Genomic DNA, 12,236 nt, shown 5'->3' with positions numbered 1-12,236 from the left:
ACTATAAACTGCTCTAAAAAAATGTCTTGAGGGAAGAGGATATAGCTCAGTGGTAGAGTGCCTGCCTAGCATGCACAAGGTCCTGAGTTCAATCCCCAGTGCCTCCATCAAAAATAAATAAAAACCTAATTACCTCCCTTAATTTTTTTTTAAATGTCTTAATTAAAAATGAAAGAGAGAATTCTGGAGATGAATGGTGTTGATGGTTGCACAAAAATTTGAATATACTTAGTGCACACCTAATTGTACATTGAAGAATGGCTAAGATAGTCAATTTTATGTTATGTATATTTTACCCCAATTTTTAATTGGGGTAAAAGATAATTATATTTCTGTATACTATAGACATGCATCCTACCACTGAACTATACTCATCCCCCAGAAAGCCAAAATTTAAAAAATCAATGCCATTTATAATAACTCCAGAAACATAAAATTCTTAGGTATAAACCTAACAAAGTACAGACAAGATCTAGATGCTGAAAACTATAAAACATTGTTGAAAGAAATCATAAAAAACCTAAGTAGAGGCATACATTGCTCATTGATTGGAGGAGTCAACATAAGATTTAAATTCTCACCAAACTAACCTACAGATTTAATGCAATACCAATCCAAATTGTAGCAGAATTTTTTGTAGATGTGGAAAAGCTGACTCTAAGACTTATTTAGAAAAACAAAGGAACTAGAATGACTAAAAGAGCTTTGAACAAGAATAAAGTTGAAGGATCTTAAGATTTATTTACTATAAAGTTACAGTTATAAGACAGTATTTGCAAAAATATAGTAACATAGGCCAATGTACCAGAATAGATTTTTGCCTATAAGCAATAGGAAAACATTGTAACCAGAGAAAAAAAACTAGAAAAAGAAGTATCATTGGTATAAATTTGGCCACTGCATATGGAAGACATGAAAGCAGAAAGACTTGGGGCAAGGAGACTGATTGAGGTATATATTTATATTAGAGACAAAAAGGTCTAGTGGCAATGGGAATACTAAGAAACTAAAAAAAGTTTTGTAGCAAAAAATCCCCAAATAAACAAACCAAAAAAATTCAAGTCTTGAAAAGGGAGGGGTCAAAAATGACTTCAACATTTCAAGACTGGGAGACTGGAAAATGGTGGTCATTTTGATCAAAATCATGATGTTGGAAATGCAAAGACTATATTAATAGAGATGAATAAAATTGGCAGTTAACATTAATTAAATTAATTCTTGTATTTTCAACGTACTGAATTTTTGTGCTGAACACATAGCACTATCCCATCAATTTTAACTATAACCCTAAGAGACAGGTCCTAGCAATATCATTCCTAATTGGCATATGAAGTACCTGACTCAGAGAGAAATATCAAGCCATTGCCAGTGTTCACACATCTAGTAAGCGGAAGAATTAGGATTTGCACCTAGAAAATCTGTTGCCAAAAATCACATTCTTAACCACTGTATTTGTCTCCTCAGGGATTTTTAAAGTCACCTAAATCCATCTGCCTTATGAATACAGAGGAGGAAATGGAAGCCCAAGGGGTTAAGGGCTTTCTAAAAATCATACAGTAAGTGCCCTGTCGCCCAGAGCCAAGTTGCCTAGCTCCTTATCCTGTGTCCTTTCAATATATTACTCATTATCTGCACTTATTTTGATAGAAAGCTGCCTTTTCCAATGTTCACCTCTACCGCCTAGCTTTCCTAGAGATAAAATAAAATGCAGTTCTTAAATCTAGGAAAAACATGAAAGCTTAAAAAGACGTGAAAGAGAACATAAAACTGCTCTGTTTACATCTAGGAAAGACCTGAAGTTTTCAGTCAGAGAAACCAACAAACAGTATTAGTCAATCTTCATGCAAGGTAAATTGCATTTTCCTCAATAACAGGGATTTTCTTTTTGCCTGAATCATTTGACATTATGTCATTAATCTTTTCATTTAATTTTGCAGTGTTGGGAAGCACTAATCCTGTTTGTGGTTTTCCTTTCCTAAGGAAGAGAATACATATTTAATGCAATATCGTGTATATGCTTCCATCTAGTGGTTATATTCTATTATTACACTATGATGAAGATTGCTTTCCTGTCCCCCACTTTCCACTAAAAGGGAGTCACCACTCCCATCACAGGTAGTTCTGAATCTCAGGAGTGAAGTGAGAGGGGAATGAAAGAGTGGGTGGGAAGGAAAAATACTCTAGTGAGGCTCTCATAATTCGGGGAAACGGAAGTGGAAACACCACTTAGAGTGAGAGCAAGGTTTTTGGAGGGTTAGCAAATGCCCCCTACTGGGTGCCCTAGGCACTTCAGGCTATGTTTTATTTCCAGGGTACCAAAACAAATGAATTGTGTGCTTAATCTCCCCAGTCTTAGTTTCCTCAATACAAAAAAAAAAGAAGGTAGTAGGTAGTAGTAGTAGTAGGTAGTAGGTAGTCTAAATAATCTCGGAAGGTCTTTTCATACCAACATTCTATGACTCTGCAATTTCCCACTCAAGATATTTTGCCTGTTTGACATCATGCAGGCACACTGGGAAATTTCTAGAGGCTTGGAATTTGTTGTTGTTATCAGGTGTTATTGATCCAATATAAACAGGACCTTCACTTTCCTTGTATTTTCTCTTCAGTAAGCAAAATAGCTGCATGTCCCAAGATGAATATTGAGGACACAGCCATGCTATCCAGGTCTTCTCTTTGACTCCCTGCCAAAGGAACAGAAACTGGCTGACATCATCAGAGTGGAAGGAGAGTGGACAGGAGGCAGTTGATGCAAGGGAGAGCTTGAACCATTACAAAATTCTCCAGTGACCCTGTGATTAATTTTGTTTCCTGGTAGTTACCACTTCCTAATTTTGACAGATGTGGTTTTCTGCTTTTTTTTTAAGAAGCTTACTGGGTTTGCAAAGAAAGCACTAAAGGGATAAGGTCTAGGGAGCGGATTCAGGATCAACAGAGACAGATGCCTTACTGTAATTGAATTGAAACCCTGAGACCTTCTCTGGGCCAACTCTTTGTAAGCTAGTCCATTGCCTTATTTTTATTTTTATGCAGACTTAAAATTCATAACTGACAAAATATGAACTGCTTTTATTCCTCCCTTAATGTTAATGTGGATATGGGTATCTGGTCTAGCAGAGATTATTCAATAAAGAGGTCAGCTGGATTTGTATTGTTGGTTAATTTCTACATTGTAGAGGGGGGAACCCTGATGTGATTATGTGACGGTGAGGAGGCATATGATCTGCCACATATTTCTGAAAAACATGTGCTCCAAAAAAGCTCCACTGCTGGCCTGACAGGTGGATAACTTCCACTTTAGGGCTTCATTCCTTCAGGTCAAAGCATTGCTTCAAGAAATCCCCTCTTACTGTCTTGCTTACCCCTTTTCAGCTACCACTATTTCATTGTGAACATTAAAGTTTAGTGTTCATCAAAAGTCGTCTCGATAGCTAGGACCCAGAATTTTGATGAGGAGGATATATAAAGCATAGATTTACCTGTAAATCAGAACTTCCAAACTGGGTCCTCTGGAGGAGCACTTTTTTTTTTTTTTTGAGAAATATTAGTAAATCTGGTGGAATTTTTTTTAAAGGAGATCTGAGGTCAACCAAGTTTGAGAAACAGAATTCAGCAGAACTAAACAGGCTTTTTCACTGAAGCTTTTAAGGGAACAAATATTTATTAAACACTGATTACATGCCAAGAATGGTTAGAAGTGTTTAGGATACCCCAGGGAACAAAACAAAGAATGCTTCCTTGTAGAGCTTACACTCTAGCAGGATTAGACAATAATGAATAATAAATACAATGAGTTTACTGTATAAAACATGCTAATGGGGCATATGATAGATTGGTAACACAGGTTGTGGGAAGAAAGGGAGTATACTGCATTTTTTTAAAGAGTGGTTCGGGTATGCATCATGGAAAAAAATGACATTTGAGCGAAGATTTAAATTCATTAAGGGAGTTAGTCATATGGATTCCCATGTGAAGAGTGTGTCAGGCAAGGTTGACCACCAGTGCAAAGACCCTGAGGTGGGATCATGTTTGGTATGTTCAAGGAACAGCAAAGAGGCCAGTGTTAGTGGAACAGGTGGTGAGGGTGGAGGGAACAGCCTGAGAAACCAGAAGGCAAGGAGGAAGGGGGAGTTGTAGATTATGTAGGGCTTTCCTGGCCATAGAAAAGACTTTTTAAATTGAAGAGACTGAGAAGCAATTGCAGAGTTTTGAAGGGAGGAGTAACTTGATCTGACTTATATTTTTAAGGGATCACTGTTTGCTCTGTTGAGAGTTGACTGAAACAAGGCCAGGGAAGAAGCCAGGAGACAGGGCACAACTGCAATCATTCAAGCAACAGGTGACGATGACTAAAAGGCTAGGGTGGTAGCTGAGCTGGTGGTGAGAAGCACTTGGACCCTGGATGCATTCTTAAGGTGAATTGGACAAGAAGTGTCAGACAGATGAGTCAAGAAAGGACAGTGTTGTTATCAGCTGAGATAAAGAAGGCTATAGTGGGACTGGAGGGAGGGATGTTAACAAGCTGGCTTTTGGACATGTTGAACTTGAGGTATTTATCAGACATCCATGTGGAAATATTAAGCAGGCAGTTGGGTATGTGTCTTAGTCCACTTGGGCCATTGTAATACTATGTCACACATGGGCAGCTTATAAACAACAGAAATTTATTTCCCACAATTCTGGAAGTTGAAACTCCAAGATCAGGGTGCCAGCTTGGTCAGATTGAGGACTGTCTTCTGGGCTGCAGACTTCTGTTGTGTCTTCACATGATGGAAGGCGTAAGGGATCTCTCTGGGGTCTCTTTGATAAGGGCACTAATCCCATTTTTGAGGGCTTCATCCTCATGACCTAATCACCTCCCAAAGACCTGGCCTACTAAAACCATCACCTTTGGAGATTTGGATTCCAACATTTGTATTTTGAGGAACACAAACATTGAAACCATAGCAATATAAGATGGAACTTTGGGAGGAAAGCCTGGACTGAAAATATAAATTTGGGAGTGTTTGGTATCATTTTTAAAGCCTCTAGACTGGGTGAGATCACTAAAGATGTAAGAGAGGCAAGTACTCAAGTACTGAGTGTAGGACTGCGCCAATGCTATGGAATTTGACAGAGAAAGGGGATCAGAGAGAGGATGACCAAGAGTTAAGAGGAAAACAGGAGAGTACAGCACAGCACAGAGAGGACAGGTAAAGGAACTGTTTCAAATAAGAGGGAGAAATCAAGTGTGTCACTGTGTCCAGTAGATCAAGTAAGACAAGGACTGCGACTAGACTGTCGGACTAACATCCTCCTCGTTGCTAAGGGCCACTCTCATTGAACCATGTAGTGTGAACTGTGAATCCCCGAGAGGGCAGTGAAATGCATAGTTTTTCCCAAACTCACTTAGCACAGAACATTTTCTCACAAATCATCTCCAGTGTAGCCAAGAACTACTCTGGCAAATGTCAGTGTAGATAACAGTACTCAGTGAAGAGAACAGATCTGGGTAGCACAGAGAGCTGGGGTCAAGAGTTGGGGGCCCTGGATCTCATGGGAGCACTTAGATGGAAACCAAACTTTGACCACAGTGACATCCTCCAGCTGCCATAGTGACAGTAGCTTAAGACCAGCAACTTCCCTTACATTTCCTCTATTGACTGGCTTTCTGTACAAGAGGAAAGCCTACTGGCCCAGAAATACATGAAAAAAATGCTCAAATTTCTCTACGCATTAGGGAAATTAAAATTAAAACTACAACATTCGTTGCATTGGGTAATTTTTCAAAGCCTGATAATATCAATCTTGAAAAGATTTTAAGAACTGAGGGCTCTCATTCACTGCTAGTGGGGCTTTAAATTGGGGCCGTCGTGTTAATGAGCATTATGGCAGTCTCCTGTAAATTTGAAGATGTGAAAATGTTCAGCCTAGCAGTTTTACTTCTAGGTATTTACCCTAAAAAAACTCTTCCACATGAGTGCAAGATAATGTTGACAAAAATGCACTGTAAGATTGTTTATAATAGATTGTTTGATAGAAAAAATAAGAAATAAAGTCCATCAACAGAAGAATGAATAAGAAAGGTTTTAGTTATCCACACACTGAAATAGTGGTTAAAAATGAATTAACTAGGGCTACATCTATCAACATGATAAATCTAAGCACAATGTGGGACAGAAAAAATATGTTGCAGAAATAAAAGTATAATTTAACACCATTTTTATAGTTTCCTGAAACATGCAAAAGATTTGTGAATTATTTATGAATATATATAATAGTATAACTATATCTGATGATAAATACTAAATAGGGGATAAAGAAGAGGTAAGGATTTATTACATCATTCTGTATAATTGTAGTATTTTAATATTTATAATATTTTATATTAACCATATTTTAAAAAGGAAAGAAAGACATGCCGAAGAAACGGAGGAGGAGGTGATAATGCATCAGCTAAGAGAAGGTGTAACCCAAGCCAAAATGAATGAACACAATCAAGCAATTGCACAAGGCGTCAAGGAGACAAATCAATTTGAGGAAATTTTAGAATTCCTTCACAGTATATTCCTGGGAAGAGAACAGCATTCTTCTTGAGTCCTAGTAAACAGGTCAGATGTCACTGTATTGCTCGCCCTGTGATTTCCCAGTTGGAGAAATTGAATTTCACTGATATGTCCATTCATCATAAAGGGAATATTTCCAGGGAATATTTCTACTCTATGTGTGCAAAGTACCCTTAGAAGCCTATTTGACCATAATTTACCCACTGCCGAAGACTAATTTCTTTTTATTTATCTGGCTGCTCACCATATTAAACCTTAAACTGAACCACTTTTGATGTCAGTGGAATAAACCATCATCTTAAACTATGTTTATTAATTTGACAAAATAATAATTTAATTTTTTCTTTGTACTCTGGCCATCTGTATGCATTTGGGGAGGGAATGATTCTTTTCTTTCTGGATTAAAAAGGAACCAGTGAGATAAAGGAAAAGGTCTTTAAAGTGTAATTAAAATTAAATTAATCATCTACGTTCTCATTAAGCATATTACTTTGCTGAGTATTTAAATATATTTAAATGATATTGTGTGGGATTAAGGGGACTTAATGCCTGACCTCACTTCTTTGTCTGCCGAGGACCACAGCTGAGTTTATTGAGGAGGGGATCAAGCATCCCACTAAGAACCTCCCCTGGAAAGAGGGACTAAAGGGTGGAAACTGAAAATGAAAAAAATCTGCTTTATTTTCCTTAAATTGCTGACGATCCAGACAGATGTTTGCCTGTAAGTGATGTCAATCTACTTAACCTACTAGAACAAAAGACCATCGAAGGCAATGTCTCTCTTTTTCCCTTGATGCCTTTTCCCTGACACTCTAATTACTTTTTAAAAGACACAAGAAGAAGCAATATTGGTAACAGTATTGGTTGCATCCATCTACCTTCCTTTCTTTTGGAAGAGATGATCCTGGCGTCCCTATTGGTCTTCTTCACCTGCATCTGGATTACACTGACACCAAATGCTTTTGCTGCTGCTGAAATCAAGAAGCCCCACCAGTGCTGCTCCTCTTCAATGAAATGGACCCGGTAAGATATCCACAACCCGAGGGGGTTATAGCTCAAAGGTAGAGTGCGTGCTTAGCATGCACAAGGTCCTGGGTTCAATCCCCAGTGCCCTCCTTATATAAATAAATAAATAAACAAACAAACAAACAAACAAACAAACAAACAAACCTAATGACCGAAAGATAGCCATAAGTTAATCTCTATTTCCCTCACTAGCCACCTCAGACCTGTGGGGAAATAAATCTTCAACAGTAGCCCAAATTTGTGGCACTGATTTTCTCTAGAGATAGCATTAACTCATTAAAATAAATCACCTCTGGTTAGCATGGAAAGAGCAGTATTTGGGGTCTCTGCTGGCATTTGAATTTTTTAGGAAAAAAAATACAGTTCAGGGGCTCATGTGTGAATCTTCTTCCAGGTAATGTATTTCTCCAATGAGTAATGCATTTATTATAAAAAAAAAAACAACATGTTTAATGTTTCTTCAGAACTTCTCTGAGTACACATCAGTCTAAGCACCAATTTCTAATGTCAAGTACTTGCAGAGTGTATAGTTCTATATATTAATGAGACAGTACTGAAAGGCATTAAAGCCATTTGTTGTTTTTTTTTTTAAGATTAGTTTTCCATTTTGAAAATCACCTTTGAAATATCATCCTGAATGTCACTACATCACCATTATTATCTTATCATCAATAATGGAGAGTATATTTGGACCTGCTAGTGAAGGGGCACAGCCCACTGCTAGAATGATCAGTTCTTCCTCATTTGCTTGGGGCTTCGTGGTTTTTAGCACTGAAAGTCCCAGGGACACCCCTCAGTCCCAGGCAAACTAGAACAATTAGTCACCTTTCTACGTATGTACCTTTAATGGTCAAAGAATGTCCTGGGGGGAGTCTGTCCTTTTCAACAAGCACAAGATTTCCAAAAAGACCCAGTAGGCGAAATTGAGGACTGAAGGTGAGTGATACCACCCAGCCAACAGTGGCATTTGTGAGGTGACATATGTCTCAGCCAGATTGCCCTCACATCTTGAATATTTATGAAGAACTCACAATAAGATCACGAAAGAGAACATAAAAATTTAATAAATCCTCCTGAAGACTCAGGTTTAATGAACAAAAACAAAAGCAAGGTCGGGGGAGGGAGATGTGGGGGGAGGGAGAGGTCACTAGATTCCTGATCTCTGCTCTGCTCTTAAAAATGAAGGACTGCCTCTCATACTTCCCTTCCGGGCTTCTGCTTCCACATGCAGATCTGAGATGCTATGAAATCTTGTCCAGTTTAACCACTTTCTGAGTCTTCTTCAAGGCAATTAGGCAAGCAATACTTGGGAAACGTGGGGTTGTATAACCAGGCTATATGCTTTTTCAGATTGCTTATAACATCTGTGTGGTATATTTTATCTAATTTTGAACAAATGGAGACTGCTTAAAAATACCATCTGCTACTCAAACAGTAGATTCGTCCAGTTTGTTTGGTGGATGTGTAGATGAGAAGGGAGACTGTCACAGGAGTTAATTTCACCAGTCCCCTGTCATTGGAAGAGTGGCTGCAGAAAAAATCTACCATGTATGTTTTTTAGGTGTCATTTTTAAGGGACAAGAGGAGAACACCTGTTCTTTGTGGTAGGGTGGAAATGTTTTTCTTTAAAAGTTTAAATGAAGAGGGAAACTCAGGCTTTCTGCAGTCAAATGCTCTAACCCTGAGCTATACCCCCTTGCCTGGAAACTCAGGCTTTCTACTCCATGGCACTGTTACTGAACCAAACTTGGGTCCACTTTCCTACACACAGTAAAGCCAATCTGTTAACACTGGGTGGGGAAGGAAAGTGCAGCGTTTATTGTTAAGGTGTCAGACAAGGAGTTTGGGATGGCTGATGCTCAAAAAACCTGAACTCTCTGATGGGTTTCAAGGAAGCATTTTTAAAAGCAAGGTAAGGGAGGGGAGTCACAGAGTGTGTGATCAGCCCATGCACAATTCTCTGATTGGTTGATGGTGAGATAACAGGGCGGTGTCACAGAAGTTAACATTATCAATCCTCAGGCTCCGGTAGGTCTGGGGGCTATGTGCTCATGGTCATCAAGTAGTTAATTTCTTCCATTTCATGGAGGTTTTAGCGTCTGTAAAACAACTCAGGAAATGTGCATCAGATACTGTTATTTGTGTACTTCAGGGAGAAACTAAAGATTCTGTGACTTCCCTACGGCTGATTTACTGTTTAACTTGTTACCAGTTCTTCTGGCCCAACTGCTACTTTTGTCACTACATGTTCACATCCTTTCAATCGTTAATTCTTGAGCCAGGCATTTTTGACTAAGAGGAGGCCTGGGAGACTACAGCTTTTCTATAAACAAGAGGTAGGCAGAGGACGTGGGGGTAGAGTTCTGCCCCGGGAAGGCCCCATAAGGTCCTGTTTGTTATAAGGCCAAGCATGTTTGTTTTCACTTCTTTATATCCTAAGTGATGTACCCCTTTCAGTGAAAAGCTACAATATGATTCATTAAAATGTATATCTGATTCTTTTGTTCTTCAAAGAAAAAATCCTTTAGGACACGAGGGATTGCATAAAACATAGACCTTGGTTCTGAAGTAGCCACTTAGGATGAAAGACAGGCATTTTCCCGAGTGAACAGAGTAATTCAGCCAGCTGATTTCTGAGCTGTCACTCAGCACTCACTCATGTAGATTTTAAGACATTTTAGCAAAAATGCTGAAATTACTATATAATGTAGTTTCTAGAGTAAGGAGCCCAGGATTCTTCAGACCTTAGTCTGTGAATAAATACTGTGACATTTTTTGCCACATGCCCAGTCTGATTATCAGTAACTAGACAAGTAATAACGGAATGAATTAACAATCTACTCTTTCAAAATGCAAGAGAACTAGTAGAATGAACATAGAAGAAAGCCCTCAACTTTCTTTGAAAATTTATAAGTATATTTATATACAGTAACTTGCATTTATATACATTATTTTGAGCTAATTTTTCTAGTCAGGCCCTTGAAGTCTTTGCTATTGACTATTTTTATTCAGAATATAATTTTACTTTTTGCTCAAAGATTCTGTTTTTCATCCAAATATCTTAAAAATCTTTCATCCAAAGATTCCCTTTATTTCTTAAAAAACAAAATGGGGGAGAGGAGGAGTTGGAGAGCAAAGTAAATATGGCAGGGGAAAATGTTCCTGTTTTGCGTGGGGGAGACATCTGGCTCCCTAGGGCTGCAAAGAGGATTAGGCAGTAGACTCACTAAATATTTATTTATTCATTCTTTCTCAACAATTGTACTGAGTGCTCCTACTATGGCAAGTGTTGGGTCGGGGGTTAGGAGGAACCACATACTGTCTCTGGCCTTAGGAATAATCTGCAGAGTGCCCAAGTCTGCTCAGATCCACTTGCAAGAGCCAATTGTTCAATTTTAAGGCTGTTAAAAAATAAACATTATTAAAAATTAAATTATATAAACACACAAATAAATTATGTTTAAAATGAAAGTAATAAATACTTAAAATTCGCCACTTCCTACTTTACTCCATTTTACTATGATCTGTTGTTTTCAAGGTTATTTATGGCTATGACACCTCGTATCTATGTGGTAGAAATACTACACTATACTGTGCTATACTCCCCTATAGACAATAAGACACTAAATTATATTATATTATATTATATTATATTACACTTCACTACACTATAGGCTGTGCATATCTCTGTCATATCCATAGCTTGAAATCAACTACAGTGGAAGTATTTTTATGTCATGGAAATCAGCAAACACTACATATAGGGCTTTTTTAAATTTTTCTGGAAAGCCATGTGTTAAACAATTAACCAGCATATCAACCTAATGTAAAAGCCAAGGGTTTCCCAGAGATTGCAATTTAACTGCTACTGCAGGTGAGACAGGAGGGAGTGAGTGGCAGAGACGGTGGCAACTATAGGCAGTCTGCTCCCCTGGGGGTGGTGGCTGGACAGTTTCAGCCTTCTCTTCTGATGAGAGAACTTGAGCCCAGTGTTTGCCAGATTCTGATTTTTCAAAAGAAAAATTCATATTTTCATGTGAAATTTTCCAATTTAATACACCACATGGGCTATCCAAACAGTCTGCAGACCATCTCTTAATCTGGTCTGACTTCCTCATTTCACAGATGAAGAAATGGAGACCTCACTGAGCTCATGATCTGATAGGCACCCAGTAAGTCATAGAAACGGTGGTGTCTCAAGCAGGCACTATCTGGTGGCTCATTCACAGAAATGCTCTCCAGAGGTATTTCCTTTATAGGAGACTGGCCGTTAAGTAACGTCAGGTGTGTATTCCCAGAGTTCACGAGTTCAGGAGCAGTTTCATCGACCCCCAAGATTTGCTCCGTATAATGCACCATGTCCTCTCTTAGAAGTTTCAGAAGCATCTGGGACCTGGAAATAGACCTTGGATCCAGAATTATCAAGGTTTTCTTTGTGATCAAAAATCGAATCAACTGATTTTCCCATACTTTACCGCATTCCTTGAATTTGCCTCCATGTAGCCTAATAGAACATTTTTTGCTACATTTTGTATTTTTCTAAAGAAAAATAATAAGTCTACAAAAGGATTTTAAATTTTGCCTCCACGTTGAGACTACAAGCTGGGCTTCAGGTGCCCTGGTTCACAACAGCACTCGTTTGAGGAGAAAATGTCTGTGTTGATG

The 12,236-nt window shown here is 38.4% G+C and overlaps 1 protein-coding gene across 1 annotated transcript in view; it reads left to right on the top strand.

The window, feature by feature from the left end:
• The window catches only part of GABRR3 (gamma-aminobutyric acid type A receptor subunit rho3), a 237,968-nt gene that overhangs the window by 182,871 nt on the left and 42,861 nt on the right, over positions 1-12,236 (top strand). Inside the window, exons 4-5 of the mRNA XM_032489963.1 lie at positions 6,387-6,590; positions 7,253-7,568. Coding sequence (XP_032345854.1) covers positions 7,444-7,568 — 125 coding nt within the window. The 5' untranslated portion in view covers positions 6,387-6,590; positions 7,253-7,443. The remainder of the gene's footprint in view (positions 1-6,386; positions 6,591-7,252; positions 7,569-12,236) is intronic.

Source organism: Camelus ferus, chromosome 1 (assembly GCF_009834535.1).
Source record: "Camelus ferus isolate YT-003-E chromosome 1, BCGSAC_Cfer_1.0, whole genome shotgun sequence".
NCBI classification, from domain to species: Eukaryota; Metazoa; Chordata; class Mammalia; order Artiodactyla; family Camelidae; genus Camelus; species Camelus ferus.
Note: the sequence above shows the minus strand (reverse complement) of the source record. Positions and strands in the feature narration are given on the sequence as shown.